The sequence below is a fragment of the Camelina sativa genome, chromosome 14 (assembly GCF_000633955.1).
Source record: "Camelina sativa cultivar DH55 chromosome 14, Cs, whole genome shotgun sequence".
In the NCBI taxonomy this organism is placed as follows: Eukaryota; Viridiplantae; Streptophyta; class Magnoliopsida; order Brassicales; family Brassicaceae; genus Camelina; species Camelina sativa.
In genome coordinates this window covers 5,293,555-5,318,024 of record NC_025698.1, presented here as the reverse complement: position 1 = coordinate 5,318,024, position 24,470 = coordinate 5,293,555, and the positions used below count along the sequence as shown (strand labels likewise).

The following is a 24,470-nucleotide window of genomic DNA, read 5'->3' as shown; positions in this document are numbered from 1 at the left end:
TGAATTGGAAAATAGAAAAGTTTTCAGAGGGGTTTGGAGTACGAGAACGTCAATGTACATGATTTTGTAAGGAAGTAATATTAAGAAGTAAGATTGATGATATGTTGATGCATTGTGTGAGAAAGTGAAATTTCTTGTAAACGTTTCTTGTGTATGGATCAAATAATGAAACATATATGGCTGTTATGGTCCACAATTCTTTCTTAGTAACCCTACCAAATGTGGGAATTTTTACATAATTTTTGTCACTCATATAATTCCTTACGTAATAGTTATATGATTTCAAGTGGCATGTTTTTCCATTTTGGTGATTTTGCATTTTGTTCCGTGGTGTTACAAGTTGGAACTACTTATACTATTCGTTTATAAATTATTTTGTTCTATTTTATTTCATCTATTTAATCCTTTATTTGTAATATGTAAAAGCTTATATAATAACTCTTTCTCATATAATCAATTATGTAATCTGTAAAATAGTATATGTTATAATTAAGCTAGTGAAAGCTAAGTACTCTGTATTTTCTGAAAACTTTGGGATGATTAAAGATTATTTTAAATCGTTTGAAACACTTTTGGACTATGTTTCTACAAATCCTTTGTCATAATTCATAAAAAATGTTAGGGTAGAGTCAATGGTCAATAAAAGTTAACGTAGGATAGTTTCGACGGAGGCAGAGAATAAATAATATTTGTTGAGTTGTTAGTGGGTCAACGTCAAGCGAGTCAGATTAAACTTATCATCGTCTGCAGTAATGCCAATCATAGTAAAACAAGTAATCCTATAAACTTTCAAGTGCATATAACTATTTGTATGATTTATTATTTTTTAAAGACCACAAATTATAACTATAAGATAATTTGCCATCTTAACCGACTACATGCAGTCGGTATCATCAAGTTTACATCTTAGAAGTTAGAACTACATTTCTTACGGAAACTTAACCTAAACGACGACGAAATTCACATAATATATATATATATATATATATATATATATATATATATATATATTATATGAGAAAAACTTTATCGTAGTTAAGTTTAGTCTGCTAAAGTAATTATCTCCATCTAACGATGACGAAATTGTTATAAGTATTCAAACTTTGTAGTGAGTGTTGTACTAGTTGGAAAACAAAAGAAGTCACGTTTATTTAGCCTTAGTCATTTTTTCTTTTCTAATACCATTATAGTAGACTATTAAACGTTCGTAAGACTAATGAGTCTCTTCGCACGAATGTTGAAAGCGAGGTGGTTATCACTGAAATAGTCAAAACCTGGTTTACTGAAACTACTTGGCTTTTGAATGAGTAAATTTTGGTGGACCAAATTCAGTTTATCATTTAGTTTTTGGATCTGATTTGATTTGATTTGGTTTGATTTACTTTGTTTGTTTCTGTCTAATAATTTAGAACAGTCATAACGTAGTTAGCATACCCTGAATAAAAGTGGAACACCATCACCATGCATGATGCATTCATACTACTAAAAAAAGATTAAACTTGGAATGAAACTTAAACTACGACAGAACCAACCCAAACTAGATTTAGTTTTAAATTCGATTCACTGATTTATCCCCCATACCAGAATACTCGTTTATGTATATATGACGTCCATCGTTTCCTTTTTTTTTTTGAAATTGCATTTATATTTAATGATAAAATTATAATGTTGACATTTAACAAAGAATACAATATTGTTAATTTTATTTATCAGCCGCCTATGTTAACTTAAAATATTACAAACGGTTTACATTTTTTCTATCTGCATTTTTTTAATAAAACTTTGGAGAATACTGTATTCTAGTTGAATAGTAACACAATACAGTATTAGCCAAAAAATAAATAAACATCAAGACTCATATCGCTAAGAATGCGATGTGACATAGCCTTTGTGTGTTTGAGCTTCCCCAATTCCCAGTCCCCAATACTAGTTTTCAATGGTCCATGTGAAGATTCATTCAGCTAAATAATACTTAAATGCTTCCATCATGTTGGTGAAGTTATTGAATATTGCGGTTGGAAACAATTCACCTCACTTATTATTTTATTTTTCTAATTCATAAGTACTGCCTGATTTCTTCAAAAGAACCACAAAATAAGAAAATGAAATGAAGAGAAAGATATAGGGTTATATATACAAGATGATGATTTTGTGTACACACACTATAGATTTAAGGACTAATTATATGGTAAATCTAGTGTTATGTAGTATAGTATTTTGTTGTTGTTGTTGTTACATGAAATGAGTGGTATGACTATAAGTTTGGTCTTATCATCTTCCACAAAATCGGCTAATTTTGTCTCGTGATCAAGAGACATACTTTGGCGAAATAGATAAAATAAAAGATTCCTACTTGTACGGCAATATTAAATGTTTATGGTTGGATCCGTCCGAGATTCGACCTCGTACGGGCAGAAAGAAACAAAATTGAACGGATGATAGGAACTGGGAGGGAATCATCTCAATTTGGGGTATACGGATCCACTCACCATCACGCGTAGTTTGATATGGTGATCTCCAACAAGACCTATCCACTTGTTATTATTCACTCGCACGGGTTTTATGTAGGACTAGTTTTAAATACTTGTAGGTCCAGAATTGGGTTGCACATGTCACGACAATCGAGCCAACAAATATAAAAGTGGTTACAAATTGAAAGTGAAATTGAAGCATATAATAGAACATTTTTCTGTTTTTTTTAAATAAATGTTTAAAATCAACCAAAAAAATATTCACCATAGGGGGGACAAAAAAGTCTTCAAAAAAGCAAAGTCGAGAAAATTTGTTTCAAATAGTTGACAAAAGAAGAAAAATCGTTTCAAATCACCGGACACGAGAGATACGCAGTGAGATTGTTTGGCCTTATTATTTTTTCCTTCTTTTTCTTGCCCCCATGTAGAATAAAAGAGTCAAAATTTAGACTTGATAGTTTCAGAAAAATCAATCAACCTCCATATCATCTGAGTTTCTACTTCCTTGTGATCCTCCATTATGTTCTGGTTTCATGGGCGGAGAGTTTGATTTCCCAATGTACTTGCACGTCCTGAAAACACATTCACATCCTTTCATCAGTTTAAATCGTTTCTATCAATTACGACCAAAGTTTGTGCGGTTATATTGTGAAGATAGCTTGAAGAGTAAATAAGAGAGAGGGTTATGTTATATTTACGCGTTAAGAGCATCAGCTTTTCTCCTGATTTCACCAGATTGCATCTCTGGATTAGCGTCTTTGGGTAAAGATTCTTGTTCTGCGCTTCTCTCCTGAAGCCACCTCTCAGCTTTATGACATTCATCAAGAACCTGAAAACGAAAAATATAATCAGGGGTCTCATCATATAGCAATCTTGACAAACTTCTATCCATCTCATTTCAGAGTGTATTGCCAATAGAGTGAGACTTATGTTAGTAGTTTAGAACCAAACCGCGTTCTTTCGTGTAGGAGGAAGAGACTCTGCAGCCATTCGATTATCTGCAATAATTTTCAGAAGATCTTTTGATGCTTGTACTCGCTCTTCTCCATCTTTATACCGACTTTCAATAGGATCGATGAGCTGCTCAGCAATATAAGTCATTAATTAGGACATGAAAGTCATCTGCAGAGACTAACCTTTATAAACAGAACTTTTGAGAGATTTACTTACCTTTTTGATATCATTCAATTTCTCAATGTAAGCATTTGCAGATTCATCATCACCATCTTCGTAGAGCCAGTCCTCTGTTTCCTGAAGATTTCTAGCTATGCATTCCCGTTCTGACTCGGTTGCAGTGTTCCGATATGTATTTAGCATCTGCCCGTATATACAGTGTTTACTATTAATTCTTGGAAGTGATAACATCTTAAAAAGGAAACAAACAATTTTTTACCAAAAATCTAGAGGTGGGAGCTATTAAACCCAGATGGAGTAGTACCTTATCACGCATCTCATAAACAAAGGATTCAAGAGCATTTTTCTTATCCTTTGTCGATTCCATCTTCAGATCTTGCTCCACTAAAGAGTTCTCTCTCTGTTTGGCCTCCGATAACTCATCCTTTGTCAATGCACCAGATAGATTCGCAACAACTGGAATTTCCATTCTTTTGATAGCCTTAGGCTCATTACCCTACACAAGACAAAACTATATCAGGATTTTTGTAGACCAAAATGCTCTGGAAAATCTCCGGAACAACCAATTGAATGGAGATGCCAATGTTTAAGATCAGCTTTTTATTTTTCGGACCTCCGGCTTGCAGCATTCTTGCTATGCAACTATATTTTTTAGACGGTGTTAAACTATACTTACAGTAGTAGGACCTGACGAAGCGTCTAAAGTGTCATCCTTTGTAGCAGCAGATTGGTGGTTGTTTTCGGATATCACATCTTCAGATGTTATATTCTCCTTGTGATGTTCTATTAGCTGTTCAGAAATGGAAAGTTTAGACTCAAGCAAGGTAGTGATGTAAAGGCAATCATATCTGGAGAGGATTGATGAGATTGTACTTACAGAAGCTGAATCGATCGTTACAACCCCGTGGAGATTTAACTGAACTCTTACTTTGACACGTGCTGCTTCTCCATGGGAAATATGGAAAGGACCAATCTAACAAACATTACACAGCAAACTTAGAACTCCATAATATATGCAGTGCCCAATAATGGAATAACTGCCAGTGTGAACTCAGAGCTATAAAGACTGAATATAGATGCAATAAATGAAAGCCTGAAAGATAGCATACCTTAAAACTGCTTATCGGAGTCGGCAAATCTGGTGTTATTTCGTTATGGTTTGCATAAAAGGCTTCCAAACGGAAAGTGTTTTCCCTATGTAGAGTAAGAACCTTTACACTTGGAAAGACCTGGCCTTTCGGAAAGAGCAATTCATTCGATGTTGTGTTTATGGGACCTTTCTCAGATGAGAAGCCGACTGCGAAAGGGAAAGAATCTTGAACCTGAAAATAGGGGAAGCATAAACAAAAGAAACATTAGCCATTCATAGGAAATAAATCTGTTAAGGTATAAACGTCATCATGTTTTACTACACACTAACTATAACTACTGTAATAATCTTATTATTGTCCTAGATATTTTTTTTTAAAGAATACCTCATAATCTCTAACTCGAAAAACTGGACTGAGCATTGCACATTGAAGCGCACATCCTCGAGCAACACATTCACTTGCATTCACAGTCCTGCCTAGCTCCCTCTTAAACAAGGAGCTTAGCATCTTAGATATAGCTGGAATTCGGGAACCTGAACCAACTAGCTCCACAGAATGGATATGATCCAAACTTAACCCAGAGTCAGCCAAAGCCTTTTGACACGGTACAATTAACCTCTCCAACAAACCTGCTGACAACTGCTCAAACTCTTCTCTCTTGATGAAGCTCCTCACGTCCTTCTCCTTCATCAGACATTCTATATTCAGCTGTGCCTCAGCATTTGCACTCAAGACCTTTTTGAGTTTCTCACATGATGCTCTTAACCTAACACACGCCTTGGTATTTGTATATACATCTATGCTGTATTTCTCCTTAAATTCGACGGCAAAGTGGTTGAAGAGAACCTCATCAAAATCTCTCCCGCCCAAGTTTCTATCAAAAGCATGAGAACGGACTCTCATGCTTCCAGACTCAAATGATGCCACACACACTTGTGTATCGCAGTGACCAATATCGATAAACACAATGTAAGTAGGGCTCGAGTTAGCTGCCAGGTCTGTCTTGTATATACCATATCCAAGAGCAGTGGCTGTAGGATCATGCATCAATCTCAACGGCCTCAGGCCAGCAATGGCTGCAGCATCCAAATAGGCAAGTCTCTGTGCGTTTGTAAAGTAGGAAGGTATCCCAATGACACAATCTGAAACAGGAGTTTTGAGACTCTTCTCCGCGGTCTGCTTCAAATGTGAAAGCAACATGCCTAGTATCTGCACTGGACTAAACCTCTGAATCTCACCCATGTACCGAAGCTGAATTTGAATACCACCATCAGAGCCTTCGGAAGCTTCAAAAGGGAACAACCTCAGATCATTCTGAACATCAGGTTCCCTAAATTTCCTACCGATCAATCTCTTTAGCTGCGAAATGGTAGATTTGGGATGCATAGTAGCAGAGGCAGCAGCAGCAGCACCCATGAATCTCTGCTTCTCACCAAAGGAAACCATAGCAGGATTTTCTCGGTTGGACTCATCGTTCAACAAAACATCGATCCCTCTTTGCTTTGCAACCGCAATAACACAATTCTCATTCCCAACATCAAATCCTACCACACTCATTTTAGCAAACCTCAAAAAACCAAAATAGATAACTTAAAAGATCAAACTCCAATTCTAAACAGGATCTCTACACTATGAGCTTCCTGCGAATCAAACTCCTCACTTCTGCAGTACAAGAAACCAAAACCACAATCACATCAACAACTTAAGAGAATATATCAATTAAAGCAATAGGATCAATGCAACATAGAACTTAATACATGTAACCCATAAAAGGTAAGCACCAGAACCCGTAACAATCTGAGAAACGACGCTATCAACTTCACAAGAATGTGGAAATTTCAGCACTAAAATCCTCACAGGATTCGTTGACACTAAAACGGAATCAGAAAATTTTCGTATCTATTGTTCACTCTTAGATTTTCCTAAGCAAATCAACAAGAGATCTTAGATATATATACGCATTACGAAACTATAGCTCGTCAATGAGAAATCAAATCAAACGAGAAGAAGGAGAAAAGGATGAAGAAGACTATACGGTGATCAGAATCTTCGAATCGCGTGACGCTAAGACCTCCGATGACTTGGGGACGAGGACGAACGAAGAAGATGAGAGAAAAAAAAAAAAAAAAAAAAACAAAGTTAAAGAGGGAGAGAGAGAGAGACTAAGGGAAAAAAGGGTAAAGAGAATTACAGAAAAGGAAATTTTATTTATATTTAAGTCCTTATCTATTCCATTTAATTGACATTATTACCCCAAGATTTTTTTTATTGACCTGACCTAACACCAAGATTTTTTAACTTAAATTTTGTGTCGTGCGGATTAGAATTTTTTTCACGATATCGCACGAACGTGTACACAAAGTTCAGTTGAGGTGTGATCGGGTTCAATAAATTATGTTTAATTTTCAGAAATATATTTATCAAAAAAAATCGTAGTAAGTAGTATGTATATAAAAATATGGTATAGAGGCAAAAAAATTTACATATTTATTTGTTTGGTTGATCAAATTTTGAAAACTGTCAAAACAATATAATCTATATCCGATATAACGAATGAGAGTTTGAGTAGTAATTAGTTATGAGATTACCGACTAAAATTCCATAGCCCAAATTAAAGAGCAATATAATCAGCAATACGTGTCTAGCTCACAAATATTTTTGAAGCATCATATAGTTAAATGGTTATTATTATACACTTATAAGATTGTCTCCCCCTTTGACAAAAAAAAAAAAAAAAAGATTGCTTCCCCCTTTTATGAAAAAGTAAAACTCATGATCTCTTCATATTACATTTCTTGATAAACTTTTGTAATAGAGATCAACAGAAACTCCAGAAACAAAAGAAAAAAAAATTACACAAAAACAAGAAATATGAAATTAGAAATCAAACTTCAAAAATAGGCCTAGGTAGTCCACTTGTTGCACCACCACCTTGGAAAAGCTTCTTCAACGTTCTCACGCCGTTGTGAGAATGCTTTCGAATCCCGCCAAATCTAATGGCGGATACTACGCTCCGACGCAGCTTAGTCAACCTCTTTGCGATCTTGACCTTCAACAGATAAAGCTTCAGCCGTATAAACGACGAATGAGGATCACGCCGAGAAACCAAGTCGGCTTCTTGAAGTGTTTTGTAAATCAAGAACTTGGCTCGTCGGTGAAGCACCTCTTCGGGGTCTTCCTTGTCCACCTTCGTGTAAAGGCACGGTGAAGGCCTTTTGAAGAGGGTCATGTCCGTCTTTTTGAGTTTTCCCGACGACGACTTTTGGGAAGGAGAAGGTCAATGATCAGAGAGATGAGGAGACGAGTTAATATGATTCGAGTATTTGTAGTCCTGCATTGAGCAGTGCTGGTGCACTAACTAGTCTACTTGTATACGTGTTTAGTATATTTTTTTTCCCTCGAGATATATAATTTCTTATAAGAAAAAATAATAAGAAAAATTAACTTAAAAGTCAAATCATTAAAGATAATATATAAGATAGACTTAAAATATATGAGATGGCCTGGTATGAATTTCCAGCTAACAATCCATAATTAATCCTATAAATATAATCTTTCTTCTAATTTAATTATGCGAAATGAGGTCATATTCTGTTATATTCTGTTATATACTTGTAAGATAACAATCTCAGACTAAAGATATTTCCATTTATGCCGTCCAAATATTCTAATTTATTTTCTTGCAAAATGAGGTCATTTGGTATATAGTCATAATATGACATTTCGAACTCTAGCATTTCAATTTACGAGTTTTCTAAATGTTGCCGAAATGTATGTTGCATGGAAACTCTTTTCGAGGTCCGTTTCTTGTTTCCGAAACGTTTCGAAAAACAGAAACTCGTGGAAACTCGGAAACAAGGTACAAAAACATGATTCCTAAAAATTTCTGTTTGGAAACACGATGGAAACTCCATTTCCGTTTTGGAAACATGACGGAAACTTCTTTTTTAATTTGAAACTTAATAAATAAATATTTTTAAAATATAAAACTTCATTATAGATATAAATATATAATATTATTAGTGTTTTAATTCAACTATTTAATATTTATATTTGAAGTTTTATTGTTTGAAGCTTTTTGATATGGTTTTTATGTTTGGTGTTTTATTATATATATATATATATATATAAATATATAAATCTATATATATATATATGTATATATATATGTACATATATATGTATATATATATGTACATACGTTTCCAAAATATTTCCATTTCCTAATTTTTGAAAAAAACCGTTTCCTATTTCTGAAATGTTTCGTTTCCGTATATCCGTTTCCGTTTCCATGCAACCTAGGCCGAAATCACATACAGTATGTACAATCAATATTTTAACCTCTCCTTTTTTTTTTCGTTTTGTTAAAGCATCTTCTTAATAACCTTTTATTTATATCTTTATCATTTATCGGGTATATATACCTTAGTATCTACGTTTAGAACAAATCATTAATCAATAATTTTGTTGAGTTCAAAATTCTCGAACTTATATAAATAATGATTTCAATTAATGAAGGAAATTTAGAATATTTATTGATGAAAAAGAGAAATAAGTATTCTTTAATATGACTCGGAAAATAAAGTAACAAATTTAATTATGAAAAAGAGAAAATAAAATTTCAGTTTTGTAACCAACATTTTAAATAGTACTACCCTCTATAAGACTACAAGTTTGCAAAATCTACTAAATTAATCAGATTCTTTTCTTCTGTCCTTTGGTTGGTTTGGACAAACGGGTCAAGGCAATTTTGTTTATATAATTTTCAAAGCTGAAAGCTGTTAATGTGAGGTCTATTAGATGACTTCCAGAGATTCATTATTTGTTATGTAGAATGTTAACGTTTAGAGACGCACATCCCAGTATCCCACACTGCCTCTACATAGACCTCTAAAGACTCCCCAACTGTTCTAATTCTGGATATTAGTTGTCAAGCTCTTAAGATTTTGATAAATATTGAAAGTTTTTATCAAAACAATAATCTTTCAAATCGTCCAAACATAGTAATAATTAATATCGTTCCTCAAACACTGTTTTTAAGTTTTAACATTCAACACAGTACCCAAAAATATATCAAAGCTTACGTTCTTTTCAGAAAGTGATGACAAAATTAAAAACAGAAACACCACAGAAACATTATTAAGACTTTAAGAGTGAAAAACTTAAGCAGAAGAAGACACACACACACACACACCTAAGAGAAAGAAAGACAAACCAAACTGTGTTTCGGAACACGTTCATAACAAAGTACGCAAACAACAAACAAGCAACATTAACCCTGGCTCGCGGTCAGTAGCTGAACCCGACTTGTTGCTGCTGTGGCGGTTGCTGTGGTGGTTGCTGTCCTGCCTGCTGTGGTGTCTGCTGGTAACCGCTGTATCCACCACCAGAGTAGCCACCGTAATATGCATTAGGGTCTTGCGGCACTGAGTACCCATACTGCTCCTGTCCTTGTCCATACCCACTGTAATAAAACTGGCTTGGATCCGCTGCCTGGAACCAATATCAAAAAAAGCAAATTTCATATTACCAAAAGCTATTTGGAACATTCCAAAACCATATCTCCCAACTGTTTTAGGTGATTTTATTATCAACTAGAACTCGAGCCTGAACAACATAATTCTCTAAATTTTTCATTTAAAGGAAAGGTGAGAAGATGAAGAAAGTGGCGAGAGAAGCTGGGAATAGGCCACACACAGTAAGCTGTTTCTTCCTATCTAACTTATATGCAAAGTTAAGTCAATTACTTGTTTGTTCGAAGGACTTCGGCCCCATGAGAGCCTGACGGTTGTTCCCCCCAATTGCACTCCATTCAGCATTCTCAGAGCTTCCTCAGCGCAGCTTCTGAAAAGTGCAGGTTGGTCACAAAACACATGATCAAACAGTTAGATTGGTATTCCAAAGAATAGGGTCAAATGACAGAGTTCCTAGTAGTAGCAGGGGACTTACTTCTCGGAAAATTGAACAAATCCACAACGCTTTCCGGCGGGTATTTTCACATGTACAATCTCACCATACTGGCTAAAGACATTCTTTAGATGATCATCCGTGACAGATGGATCTAATCCACCAACAAAAACCTGCACATCAACTTAAAATGCGTCAGAAATTACCCCTTTGGAAGATTACCGAGTATGACACATATGTACTATAGGAGCATATAACCCACAGTTGTGTTATTTGGATCATTATCAGTAGGTACCCCTGCAGCACCGCCCTGGTATGAATCTGCATTTACAAGGAAAAACACAGGTATAGTGAACGGAGTAAATATCTGTGAATTACACATGCAACAAACACAAATGAGACCGATTTGCAGCCTACTATAAACTTCCTAACAAAATTGAATGCAGATGAAAAGAAGGCATGAATACATATACATAACACCACTCAAACTCCAAAAGAAGGAGGAGTCTTCTGTCTGTTGATGACAAAATTGCAAAACAAGTAGAGGAACTTGCCATTTGTGAGCAATCAAAAAGGAAATGAGGAGCCACAACCACAAATGATGAGCAAATAGACAACAAGAAATGGTTTTCGGCTACTTAAGGATGGTAGGTGCAAAATTTACAAGGTAGTGGAACAAAATAATTAAAATGCCTATAGGGACACAAAGTATAGAGGAATTGTAAAGGCCAATGCTGAAAAGAATTAAAACAATATAACTATTTCTCTGGCTACCTAGAAATTGCCAAATTTGACCAACCACCTTTTTAAAAGGGTGAAACGAAATCTTTCTCAAAGAACTGCTAAAATATTGGGTGAACTTCTAACATCTAGACACACAGAAGTAGTAGAAAGGAGCTTTATGTACAGATATAAGTAAAAATTAAGTAAGAAATACGAACGTCAAGTAGAGCGGAATGAAATAGAAAAGTAAATACATAAAGAATTGACTTATAAAAGTAATAAAATAAACTGACCAAGAACTGGAATAAAGGCTGTATCGAAAAAGATAAATGGAAACCAAAGTAGGGCTGAAACGAAGGAAAGGGCTAATAAAGGACAACACATGAACTTTAAAACTGACCTAAGCATGGGCACTCAATAAGGGGATAACCATTTCAGCTGAAATCAGTTCCAGGCCTCAAGATGATAGAGAGCCTCTTGACTCCCTGCTTTGAAACAAACAGGATACAACAAGTGTGCTATAAGAGTTTTTATATTTTTAAGTTTTAACAGAATTTACTGCGGCCTGAAAGGTAAATGTAGGATGCGGCTTTAACAAAACAACGGAGTCATACTTCACAAGGCTGTTAACTAGTTGTTAAACCTAGTCACATAAATACTACAGCACAGAAATCCAAACAAATCATGTGAATGCAAGAACAAAGCAATTCTAATGTAACATTATACTTCCAATATTACACATACCTCTTTGACCAGTTACACCTTTTTTGCTAGCAGCTGGCCCAATTCTCATAGGCCTAGTAGAACAAGGAACACCATTCATCTCCGTCATAGCACGTATCTGTTCACTTTCATCAGAGAACCTAACAAAACCATATCCCTTCGTACGCGCAGTGGCTCTGTCAATAACAACCTTAGCACCCTTAACTGAAGGATAAGAGGCTCTGAACGTCTCAAGTAAGATATAATCCGTGACATCAGCAGCCAGATCACCAACAAATATAGTGTAGTCTGGTGAATCGTCCCGTTTATCTCCTGAACTCAATGATGCCCAGTTCAATCTAAAGAGCTGATCAGGAAAGCTCGGGATAGGAGTGTTGTTGAATGTTTGTAGAGTTCGTTCAGCAGCAGCATGAGACGCGAACTCAATAAAACCGTACCCTTCAACCTGGCCGGTTTGCTTGTTACGGATCACTTTAGCAGAGAGAAGCTGCGAAAATATAAAACTACTCATTAACAAGACATAACACTAATACACATATAGAAAGTTTCAAACTTTAAAAATCCAATCTTTATTAACCTCAATATCCTAATTCAAAAACAGAGATCTGAGAAAATTACCTCTCCGGTATGAGCAAAACAACCGTAGAGGAAATTCTCATCCATCCAATACTGTAAGTCACCGATCCAAAGAGTACGGATCTCGTCAGCAGTCATAGGCTGAGTTGATGGAGGAGCCGCCGCTTGAGGATTCCACATCTGTGGTGGTGGAGCAGCTCCAGCAATCCCGTAAGGAGACGGTTGCTGGTAACCGTATTGTTGTTGCGCAGAAGGAGGAGGAACGTGGTGTGGAAGGATACCTCCGGGTGGTGGCTGCTGCATCATGATCGGAGAAGAACAACTCTTTTGAATGTCTCTGACCGTATAATAATAGAATTTTGTGATGATGAAGAAGAGGATAACAAACAATGCTAAGATGAGACAGAGATAACCTTTGAGAAAGCGGCGGTTTGTAATAAAACCAGGTATATTTATTTAATATATATAACTAATTGTGATAATAGTCACCAAGGGATCCGTGGCGCAATGGTAGCGCGTCTGACTCCAGATCAGAAGGTTGCGTGTTCGATTCACGTCGGGTTCAAACCCCCGGTTTAAATGATCCTTCAACTTTTTTTTTTAATTTTTCTCTCTTACGATATCTAAAAATTCATCCGAACCGTCCAAATTGATGACTATTGACAAACATCAACGGCTCTTATGAGTTGTTTACTAACTAAACCAATTATTAAATTTTAAATTTCGAATCACGAACCGGTTTAATCCACTTCTCTCTCCACCGTCGTCTCCATTCGTCATGAACCCTACCAATGGCGTTCCTCTCCCGCATTCCAAAATCGGAATCTCTACTCCAGAACGTGACTCAATTCCGATTCCAATCTTCTTCTTCTTCATCTATCTTCTCACTAAACTCGCTCACTAGCAAACAGAAGAAGAGCCGAGCTACTCTCTCCCTTCTCAAATCCGAGAAAAATCCGAAACGGATCCTCGAAATCTGCCGGTCCGCTTCTCTCACGCCTGATTACCACGTCGACCGTATCGCCTTCTCCGTCGCGGTTGTGACACTAGCGAGAGAGAAACACTTCGCCGCTGTGTCGCAGCTACTCGACGGGTTTATCCAGAACCAACCCGATCCCAAATCCGAGAGTTTCGCAGTCCGTGCCATTATCCTATACGGCAGAGCTAACATGCTTGATCGATCTCTACATACATTTCGTAGCCTCGAGCAGTACGAGATCCCAAGGACGGTGAAGTCTTTGAACGCTCTTCTTTACGCTTGTTTGATGGCTAAAGATTACGAAGAAGCGAATCGTGTCTACCTCGAAATGCCGAAGATGTATGGTATCGAGCCTGATGTGGAAACGTATAATAGAATGATCAGAGTGTTGTGTGAGTCAGGTTCAACGAGTTCATCATACTCCATTGTTGCAGAGATGGAGAGGAACTGTGTAAAGCCTACAGCTGCTAGCTTCGGGTTAATGGTTGATGGTTTTTACAAGGCGGGGAAGTATGATGATGTGAGGAGAGTGTTGAGGATGATGGAAAGATTTGGTGTTCATGTAGGTGTTGCTACATACAACATCATGATTCAATGTTTGTGTAACAGGAAGAAATCTACTGAAGCTAAGGCGTTGCTTGATGGTGTGATCTCTAGTAGGATGAGACCTAACTCTGTGACGTATTCTCTCTTGATTCATGGGTTTTGCAGTGAGGAGAATTTGGATGAAGCTATGAATTTGTTCATTGTTATGGTTGATAGTGGGTACAAGCCTGATAGTGAATGTTACTTCACTCTGATTCATTGTTTGTGTAAAGGTGGAGACTTTGAGACTGCTTTGATCCTTTGTAGGGAGAGTATGGAGAAGAATTGGGTTCCGAGTTTTAGTGTCATGAAGTGGCTTGTTAATGGACTAGCAAGTCTTTCTAAGGTTGGTGAAGCAAAGGAGCTCATTGCACAAGTTAAAGAGAAGTTTACTAGGAATGTTGATTTGTGGAAAGAAGTCGAAGCTGCATTGCCTCAGTGAACAACAAGGAGCACACACACAAAAAAGGTCATTCGTCTTATTCAAGTGTAATTGAGTAAAGAATCTTGTCAATCTTGTCAATCTTGTCATTGAGGTTAAGTAGTTGGTGTTATCAATTTTGTCACTGAAAAGTTTTCAACATGTTGTTGTATATAAAATGTGCTAATAGCAAAAATAGAAAAGCCTTAAAATCTGAGTCATAGTTTTAAACAAATATAAATCTCTAACCTTATCTAGCCAGCTAATTAGTCTTCATCGTCTCACCTCGAAGCTCATGGAAACTGAAGCAAGCTCTCAACATAGCAGCAATCACTGAGAGTACGACCGGTACCATTGAGGCAATCAATTTTTTGGTAATCTTGATTCTCTCCCACATTAATGTAGATGCTAATACACTGCCGCTCGCTTTCGGTATATAGCGCAAGCATACCATTTTTCTCAATGAAGGAACTTAAATACTGACCAAATATCGGAAGTTGAGGTACATCAACTGTCAACACCGTGCGCCAATGCTGCTGCTTCATCACCCATAAATGTATCTTTCTAGTTCTGTAGCATTCAAGTAACAAAGAGAGTTGATCTCCTCTGAAAATCCCTAAAGAAAGGTAATTTTCCAAATCAATGGATGGAGGAGGAAGATACAAGGGCTCAAATCTCTCTTGTAAGAAATCGAAATTCTGTATCGACGTGAGTCTTTTACCATCTTTATTGTAACCTAGCCAATAAGGAGTCCCTCGCAAACACACACTTGAGAATGGTACTCCATAGAAACCATTAAAGTTTTTATCGACGACTACCTTCCAAGATTCAGATTTGAATGCGTAGACTTCAAGCCTCGATGAATTATGAGTGCTGAAACTACAACGAAACCTTACAATTTTGTAATCATAGGAACCTGATGATTGGTTACTAGTGTATCCAAGACCATACACATCCATAGAATGGTCAAATCCTTGGCTACCTTTGATCCACCTCTTTTGATTCAACAAAGGATTCGAAACCAAAAGCATACTCTTAGTGACGTATAGCAATAGACCGTCACAGTGATTCATCGCCGGTGTCAAAGCTATTGGAAACGGCAATTTCAAACCAATTTTTTCTGGTTTGTTGAAATCGATACCAACGTAAGAAATTGTGGAACCGAATGAAAGAGAAACTATGTGTTCGTTGCTGAAGATCGTGAATTGTTGCTCACGGCAACGCATGTGTAACCAGTGCTTGTTGACGAATCTAGGCTCTGCAATTAGTGTTTTCCACTGCTTGCAAGTGTATCTTAATCTTCCAAGAGATCTAGCTGGAACCCTTGAGAGTATCTCCTCTATCAAATCAGACGGAAGTTCCATAGCCGTCGTCGTTTGAGTTTGAGTGTTCATTCAAAACAATCTTAACCTATGTTTTTTTTGCCTTCAAACCTATTTTTTGCTTTTAGACGAAAGAAAGCTCCATCACGACGGACTTCGCAAAATATAGAAGCCCATTTGTGCGACTTAGGCTCAATACAACTCAAGAACACGTGTTAATTCTTTTTCCAAATGGTGGTGGTAAATTACATTTCGAATGTTTATACTTTTGTTGATTGCAGAAGCTTGTGAATTTAAAAGGGATTTTGGGGTGAAATATACTCTGCTAAGATGGCCAGTTTCTGCCAATTCGATGACAGTTTTGTTTCTTCTCAATGACTCTATACAAACAATGGAAATAATCTCAACTTCTGAAGAGAATCTTTTTGTTAAGTTAAAAGAAGAGAGCATAGTCTATGAACATATGCTCTTCAATTGTCAAAAAAAAAAAATCTCATAACATTCTTGAACATGTTGTGTATATAATATATACTTTTAAGATACTCGAATAAAACAGTCTTGATGAAAGAATGAAGTCATATGATAAGAAGTTGAAACGACCCCAACAAACTACAACAACAACCAAAAAAACGACAACGACAAGACAACATTTTTTGAATCAGATTCAAACTCATATATAAACAAACTCAACTGGGAACGGGAACCAAGGTAGGAACATAGTAGCAACAAGAACCACCAGTTGAAGGATCTATAGAAGAACATTTCACTTTTTGGAACTCTTGTTTCTTTCCCACAATGTAGATACTCATATACCCTAAACCGCGAACAGATAAAACAAGCCTACCATTCTTCTCAACGAAGTGACTTGAAAATTTAGGACACATGTAAAATTCAGGTGGAGAAACTGTCATCAGCCTACTCCAATGCTTCTTCATCACCCATAAGTGTATCTTATTTGTATCCCGACATTTATGTAACAATGAAAACCGATCTCCTCTGAAAACGCCTAGAGAAAGAGAGTTCTCCAACTTTTTAGACTCAATGCAAGAAGGAGGAAGAAACAAAGACTCAAATCTCTCTTTAGCGAAATTAAAACTCTGTATCGTCGCAAAAGGTTTACCATTAAGACAACCTAGCCAATAAGGTGTTCCTCTCAAACACACACTAGACTCTGGTAGATTAAAGAACCCTTCAAACCTTTTATCAACAACAACCCTCCAAGAATCAGATTTGAATTCATAGACTTCAATTCTTGATTTGCCAACATCACAAGGACCACAAAGAAACCTAACTATTCTGTAATCAGAATGACCTAACGATTGGTTGCTACTAATACATCCAAGGCCATATCCAGACACATACTTGAGACGGTAGCAACATTTGATCCATCTTGATTGTTGCAACAGAGGATTCAAGACTAAAAGAATATTGGATCTCATGACAAACAACAACAAACCATCAGAATGATACGTGTTCTGTACCAATAAACCTGGGGTCGAAATTGGTTGCAAAACCTGAAGGTTCAGACAAGGGATTTCAAGTTCGTCGAGGTAGATACCTACACAAGACAGTGTGGAAGTCGAGTAAGCAACTTCGGTGTTGGAACTGTGGTTGAGGACTATGAATTGTTGCACACGGCCACGCATGTTTGACAAGTGCTTCTTGATGAATCTTGGCTCAGCGATTAGGGTTTCCCACTGCTTGCATGTGGTTTTCAATCGTAACAGAGATCTAGATGGAACCCATGAGAGTATCTCCTCTATCATATCCGACGCAAGCTCCATCGTTATCGTGTCGTTTGAGGATTTTTCTTAGCACATTTGCAAAAAAAAGCTGATGTGTGAGCGTTACAGAGCTCATAATACTTTTTATGAAACAACCCTCAAACACCAAATTATTTACAATTCTCTGCCATTATATTTATTAAAATAATAAAATCAATACAATCGATCAGCCTCTCAAAAAACAGAACCTCTTCTCTCACCTATAAATATTTTTTTTTTACCATTAACATATACATCTCCACAATTCTTTGGGTGTTCCACTAGAGAATAGCAAACAACTCCAGAATTCTTCTAATTCTCCATCTACAATTTTCACATGCCTACTTTCAGAAATGTTTCTCACTTTAACACAAAGTTTCAACTAAATACTGAAACTGAAGTTGTACCTGCATCTAAAGCAGATTCTGTCCCATTGCCAAAGTTTTATGACCGTCTTTTTGCATCATAGTTCCAAAGAAATAGCCAATATAAAGCATGAACATATATAATACAGTTTTAGAATAATGTATTTCATGTCTATTAATAAATAGGAATAAATACAATTATGTCATTTTGAGAAATCCATTAATATGTGTATTTCATTTGAATAATGTCTACATAATTTCATATTCATTTCAGTTTTAAACAAGCACTTCTATTTTCATCATCTACTGATCTACATATTAGCCTTACCCCAATATATTTAAAAATATATTTTTTTGGGTCAAAAGAATCAGATATTATTTCAATATGAATATTTGATCGTGATAATAAGTTTTGTTGAAAAACAAACCAGCATGACACTACGTAACAACCGCTTTATTATTATGTTTTAACAAAAAAAAATTATTTTCCTGTTTTAATCAACTACTCCTTAATATATTCTGCTATTTAAAATAAAATAAATGTATTCCTGTAATTAGATCTCTATCAATATATAAGGATTTACTTAAAACGAATATGATAAATTAAAAGAACAAAATCCAAAGAAAAACGAATATTCGTAATCTCATTAACTCTTCAAGGCCCTTTATTTTAGGAGAAATAAATCAAGTAAGTATATACAATTTAAAATTTCCAATTTAGATGTTAATAACGTAATCCTTGATTACAGAATCTGCAAAGAAGATAAATATATCAAAGATCTTACGTGTTTTTATTCTTTTATTCTCCGAAAGTGTTTAAGTTTCCAAATTAATTTACGACATTAAATTCTTTTATATAAAACAAATATACTCCAAACCGAAAAAGGAATCATATATAACACACGCAATCTTTGATTTGCGTAGAAAAAGCGATTAACATATTAACATAAACCATAATCCTTAATTTGCAGAAGCAAATTTCGCCAAAAATCCTATATCAAAGATCTAATCATACAAGCTATATATTCGAAATTGCTTAATTGAAGGAACGGAACTCACCGAAAAATTATTTAACAAACCTAATTGTAATTACTATCCCTATAAATACGTATTACCTCCCACCATCATTTCCATCAATTCACCAAACAAACAAATTCAAAGTTTACAAGCACTATATGCTTCTTTCAACAATGTTTTTGACCTTTCAAGAATATGTGGAAGATCAATGTGAAGATCATCAGATTGTGGAATCAGTACTCAGCTACCACTGGTGAAACTATTGAAATGATCTTGATAGATGCTAAAGTAAGTTTATAGTTCTCTAATTATACTGCGTCTATTTTATTATTGGTGTATCAAAACTTTTTAATTTATATGCCATTATATACCATCACAATGACTGACTAAAGTTTTTATGTTTCTAATTGACTCTGTATTAGGAACATGATCGTCAATACGTCTAAGGAAAGAAGACATGGGATGATCCAGAACGTGTATTAAGTATATTACTATAATAGAGAGTTTTTTTCAAAAAATTGGTTTTGTATTTGCCCAGACCCATTTTTTTCCCAGGTCACTACTCTAAGGAAAGAAGATTGGGATGAAAAAGAACGTGGATTAAAATGAAGATAAATTTGATAACACGAGTTTGTTGAACCATACTCAACGATAACGCCCATAATTGTATGCTCTTACGCCAAACTATTCAAGCCAAAAACATGGATTAGAATGCCATTATTACAAAACTAATTTAGGTGTTGTGAGATTAAGGTGTTTCTGAGATTACAAAACATGGATTAAAAACATGGATTAAAAAAAACTAATATAATTTGTAGTTAAACATGATCCCGCACGTCCTCTACCTAGTAATTTATTAATTTTGTATAGTCAACAACATATGGTTAAGGGCCATTTATATGATTAAGGCCCAACATAATAAATTCACAGATCCACATATTACGCTGTCTAATTTTGATTTCAGAATATCGTAAACAAGAATTTTACACGGGTTTTAGATGAGAGCAAGAATAAATTCATTAACAAATTATAATCGAGATAAATTTCAAATCGGTTAAATTACTTAAATGGGTCCATTAGAGTTTTAGATTTGTTTGTTAAAAACAATATTATTATTTTATAAAAAAAGAGGGTTGTTTAGAACTTAATTAGAAAACAAGTCTTGGTCTAAATCAAAATATATAAGTTATGTCCACCATGAATAATAAAGTCTTGTCTTGACGAAACATCTTTCTAAGAAAACGCATTGACCCATTTCAAACAGCAAACAGCAGGGCCGACCACTATTTTCAAAATTTAATTCTTGCTAAAAAAGGAAAGAAAATTGTATTCCAATTTCAAATGTGTCTTGCTTGGTTAAACCTAGGGAAATTTAGTAGTACCTTTAGTTAAAATACTTAAATATGTACAAATTTGAAATGGGGATTTCGTTTTTACAATGTTATCAATCAACAATTTAAACCCCTTTTTAAAAAACTACTAATAATATTGAACTAAAATATTCACTTTTATATAAAAACAGTTAGGCAATAATATGTAATAAATAAAATAAGAAATTCCTCGTGATATAAAAGCAAATAAGTGAGTTCAACACTTGTTGTGGTTTTGAACTTTGAACGTCTTCTCAAAAGGAAGAATGCATAGACGTAACAAAAAGAAAAGAAAAAAACTTTCTCATAAAACTAATGCACGGTTGGGCCAACGAGAGGGTTTGGAAGGTTGGAAAATTCATGCTTGTGTAAGTACGTCCTATTGAAGCCAACACACAAACTTCAATTATTTTCACATTTATATTTTGTCTTTGGAAAGTTTGAATCTCGGCCATATCTTTACTTATTTCAAACATTCGATATATATTTTTTCAAAAATGTTTTGCAGTTTAAGACAATCAGTTTATTATACTATAATCATCTATACTTAAAAAATGTATACATTATACATGACTAATTTGAATAGAAAGTAATTTCTTTATATGGACAACTCCATACCTAAAGAGAGTAATTCATATAGTAGAATTCATCTTTCAATTTTACTCTAATTGTCGGTGGCCAAAAGCCAGTTTGATTTGTTCTCGGTAAAAAATATCTCTATATATAGTTCAATATGGGCACAACTATATATATATTATAAGTTTATAACAGGTTTATTTTTATTTTTTCATCGAAGTTAATGTTGTTCAGCGTACAGCTTGGTAGCCCCAACATATTTGGGTGGAATTTAAGTGTCCACCTTACTACTGACAATTTCATTTATATTTGATAGGTCTGCGTCAGATTTACCCATTTCGTCGTGGTACAAGATAAACTCTATTGAATTTGAATTAAATCGGAATATAACTATTAATTCTCTTTTCTCTATACTTGACTAGACTATTTATGATCTATAACGTTTATAATAGATATAACTATAGAGTGTTTGTTAAATTACAACGGCACTAATATTTCAAGTAGTTAATGAACCATTACACCTACAAACACATAAAGTTATAAACCAACCGAAACTGCATATGATTTATGTAGTATATTATACACTCCTTGAAAATAGATAAAGACAGTCCATAAACAGCATTAAAAAGTAAAAATATGAAGACAACATTAAATATAGCTAACTAAGACTAATGCGACGACGTACAAAAGGAATTAAATATTAATTATCCCACATTACGCATAGAAAACGAAACATATCCGTCTAAGTCCTTGACGTGATCTGAGCTTTAAGCGAATTTTTCATCACGACCGTGAAGGCATAAGTCTCAGTCATGTCGGGTGGAGAGTCCGGAACAGGGATCCATTTAAACGAATGGATCATCCTAGCAAGCATCAAGTTGATGTGTAGGATCCCCAAAGACCAAGCCGGGCATATCCTGCGACCCGCTCCAAAAGGCAACATCGTAACGCCACGTGTCCCGGTCCAGTCAGCATCAACACCATCCCCACCGGTTAAAAACCTATCTGGTCGAAACTTAGCTGGATCCGACCAAATCTCCGGGTTCTCGGTAACCCAAGCAGTGTAAAATTCCACATATGCCCCTGCCGGGATATCGTATCCTCCTAGCTCCGTGTCTTTCACGGCGGCGTGAGAGAGAAGAAAATGTCCCGGAGGATGTCGCCGGAGAGTCTCTTTCACGATAGCTTCCAAATAAGGCATTTTCGCCACGTCATCCTCTTCAACGACCCCGTTTTTGCCGACAACTCCAACAACTTCGTCGTACAGCTTCTCTTGAATGTTTTGGTCACTCACTAGATGACATAACGCCCACTCAAGCGTCGTTGCACTCGTGTCTGTACCGGCTGAGACGATCTCCGAACACAAAGTCACTATCTCTTCGTCTCTAAGCTCACCGCTTCTCTCGACCAGGTTCAAACCAAACAAAGAATCCACATAAGCCGCACCGATCGGACTAACCATCTCTTCGTTAGGACTCTCCTTAGCTTCAACGAACTTACGACGGTTTCTTATCAACGGAACGAGACACTCGAGCTGTGTCTTCCTCAGCTCTCTCGCTTCACGAACTTGACGCCGAAACAACGGAGTAAAAACCGGCAAAAAGTCCGGTAACGTCGGAGATGTTATGAGCATAACGTCCTTAAGAACATTCTCTATGTTTTTAATCTTTTCCTCGCTGATCTTGGCACCGAAGCAAAGACAGATCAAGATGCTACATATCGTTAGCCTACACTGACTCATAACCTCCACGAAACCTTTCTCAACATTCTCTGTTTTAATCCTTTTCATATGATTCTCCATAGCCCAAGTCCGTATCCACGAGCACTGCTTCACCCTCGGCGCCGTCACTAACTCTGTCACAAAGTTCCTCCTCAGAGTCCTCCACAAAGATCCGTACTCGGCTGAGTTTATAGCGCATTTCCCGACACTAAACATGAGCCGAATAGGCGAGTCCGGAGGACGTGAAGCGAAGGTAGGGCCGCGTTGGACTAGCGCCTCGTGGATGAGTTTTTCGTCCGTGACGATAATCATTGTACGTTGTCCCATCTGCATGGTGAATATTGGACCATACTTTTTACGTAGGTCACGCATTAAGAAGACGAAGTGGCGACGTTGGAATATGACTTGGAGTAAGTTCCCGACTAGTGGCCATCCTTTTGGTCCCGGCGGGATGTTCAGGCTGCACTGACTTTTTCCGGCGGAGGAGAACCGGCGCCACCATAGGTTGATGAAATAGAGAGCGAACAAGAATATGATAACGTCGGTAAGATCCATATTTGCTATTATTGGAGAGAGAAGGGTGGGAGAGATAAATGAAGAAGAATGTTAGATGATGTTTTGGACAAGTGAAGAGAGATTTAGGGTTCTTATTATATAGAGAAAGTATACTAACATAGAGATGAAGTGAATCTGCCAGTGCCACATGAACCAAACGAGCTGTAAATTTGTCTCACCAACCACCTGTCATCTGTGGGCATTTACTGCTTTGCCTACAGTATATAATTGGTATATGGTTTAAGTTTACAATTAGATCTTAACCTTTTTAGTAATTATCACTTTATCAGTATGAAAGTATTATAGATATGACTCTTTTTGTGTGTGTCAACCGGTATTATTGATTTAATTAAATTATAGTTTCTATAATAGCATACTTTAAGGTATATTTGTTCATAGGGTGATAGGTGACACATTAGTCATCGCATTATTCTTTGGAACAACATTAATTAGGGGATGTAAAGAAGTTTGTTGTGAGCGTCAAGTCCTATAGCTAGACTCTTTAGTCATACTTTTTGTTATTTTGTTTAAAGTTTATCTTTTTGGATAGAAAAAAATTAGTTGATCTATTCAAATCTTATCTAACACACACAAAAAAAGGTACTTCATTTCTCTGTTTAACTTATCTATCCTAGTTAAAGAGAGAATTAATTGCAAAGAAGGATGATATATTAATTGAAATAAGATGCAATTTCATAACATATTATGCAATATTAATTAGTTGCATCTCCTTAGTATAATACTATCGATCATTACTGTTATTAAAATTACGTTAAGTTAATGAGAAACAATATAAACAGTATTAGAAAAGAATTATGAGTAATTAGTATGCCAACAAATGTTCAGAACTAGACTTCTCCTATATTGGATAATATTATGCTAATAATAGAATCAATAACTGAACCACGCAATTCCAATATTCGTAGAACACACAAACTGGTTGGTCCGTGTCAAACAGTTAGACATAAGCCTCTGAGTCTTAATTACTCTCTGTACAATCTAACAGAGAAGGGTGGAGGTTAGTTCGCCAAATGTCTTTATTGGGGCAATATCCTTATTTATTTTTTGTATTTCCTTTACATTTCGGGTGTAACGTACTTTCACAATTCATTGTTTTTAAGACACAGCTAGGTTTTCTAGAACATACATACTGTATACTTTTCTTTTTAGAC

The 24,470-nt window shown here is 35.8% G+C and overlaps 7 protein-coding genes and 1 non-coding gene across 8 annotated transcripts; 2 read left to right on the top strand and 6 right to left on the bottom strand.

Annotated features, from left to right (window-relative positions):
• LOC104739812 (heat shock 70 kDa protein 16) lies at positions 2,675-6,857 on the bottom strand. The gene is made up of 10 exons (XM_010460271.1): positions 6,732-6,857; positions 5,081-6,358; positions 4,715-4,927; positions 4,483-4,578; positions 4,282-4,395; positions 3,910-4,101; positions 3,642-3,788; positions 3,423-3,551; positions 3,170-3,300; positions 2,675-3,043 (listed from the first exon to the last, which is right to left on the bottom strand). Exons 2-10 carry the CDS (start codon positions 6,251-6,253, stop codon positions 2,941-2,943), a joined length of 2,298 nt encoding a protein of 765 aa, XP_010458573.1. The 5' UTR covers positions 6,254-6,358; positions 6,732-6,857; the 3' UTR covers positions 2,675-2,940.
• Positions 7,359-7,980, bottom strand: LOC104739811. The gene has a single exon (XM_010460270.1). It carries the CDS (start codon positions 7,923-7,925, stop codon positions 7,581-7,583), a length of 345 nt encoding a protein of 114 aa, XP_010458572.1. The 5' UTR covers positions 7,926-7,980; the 3' UTR covers positions 7,359-7,580.
• Positions 9,711-13,034, bottom strand: LOC104739810 (polyadenylate-binding protein RBP45B). The gene is made up of 6 exons (XM_010460268.2): positions 12,668-13,034; positions 12,071-12,536; positions 10,866-10,924; positions 10,646-10,776; positions 10,444-10,540; positions 9,711-10,189 (listed from the first exon to the last, which is right to left on the bottom strand). The coding sequence occupies exons 1-6, from the start codon at positions 12,929-12,931 to the stop codon at positions 9,986-9,988; spliced, it is 1,221 nt and encodes a 406-aa protein (XP_010458570.1). The 5' UTR covers positions 12,932-13,034; the 3' UTR covers positions 9,711-9,985.
• On the top strand, positions 13,119-13,190 carry TRNAW-CCA. The gene has a single exon. It is a non-coding gene; the product is annotated as a tRNA-Trp (tRNA).
• On the top strand, positions 13,378-14,824 carry LOC104739808 (pentatricopeptide repeat-containing protein At1g11630, mitochondrial). Its single transcript, XM_010460266.2, has one exon. It carries the CDS (start codon positions 13,417-13,419, stop codon positions 14,629-14,631), a length of 1,215 nt encoding a protein of 404 aa, XP_010458568.1. The 5' UTR covers positions 13,378-13,416; the 3' UTR covers positions 14,632-14,824.
• Positions 14,706-15,974, bottom strand: LOC104739809 (putative F-box/LRR-repeat/kelch-repeat protein At1g11620). Its single transcript, XM_010460267.2, has one exon. It carries the CDS (start codon positions 15,972-15,974, stop codon positions 14,904-14,906), a length of 1,071 nt encoding a protein of 356 aa, XP_010458569.1. The 3' UTR covers positions 14,706-14,903.
• LOC104739806 (putative F-box/LRR-repeat/kelch-repeat protein At1g11620) lies at positions 16,495-17,730 on the bottom strand. The gene has a single exon (XM_010460264.2). The coding sequence runs from the start codon at positions 17,714-17,716 to the stop codon at positions 16,619-16,621; it is 1,098 nt and encodes a 365-aa protein (XP_010458566.1). The 5' UTR covers positions 17,717-17,730; the 3' UTR covers positions 16,495-16,618.
• On the bottom strand, positions 21,708-23,383 carry LOC104739805 (cytochrome P450 77A3-like). The gene has a single exon (XM_010460263.1). It carries the CDS (start codon positions 23,296-23,298, stop codon positions 21,766-21,768), a length of 1,533 nt encoding a protein of 510 aa, XP_010458565.1. The 5' UTR covers positions 23,299-23,383; the 3' UTR covers positions 21,708-21,765.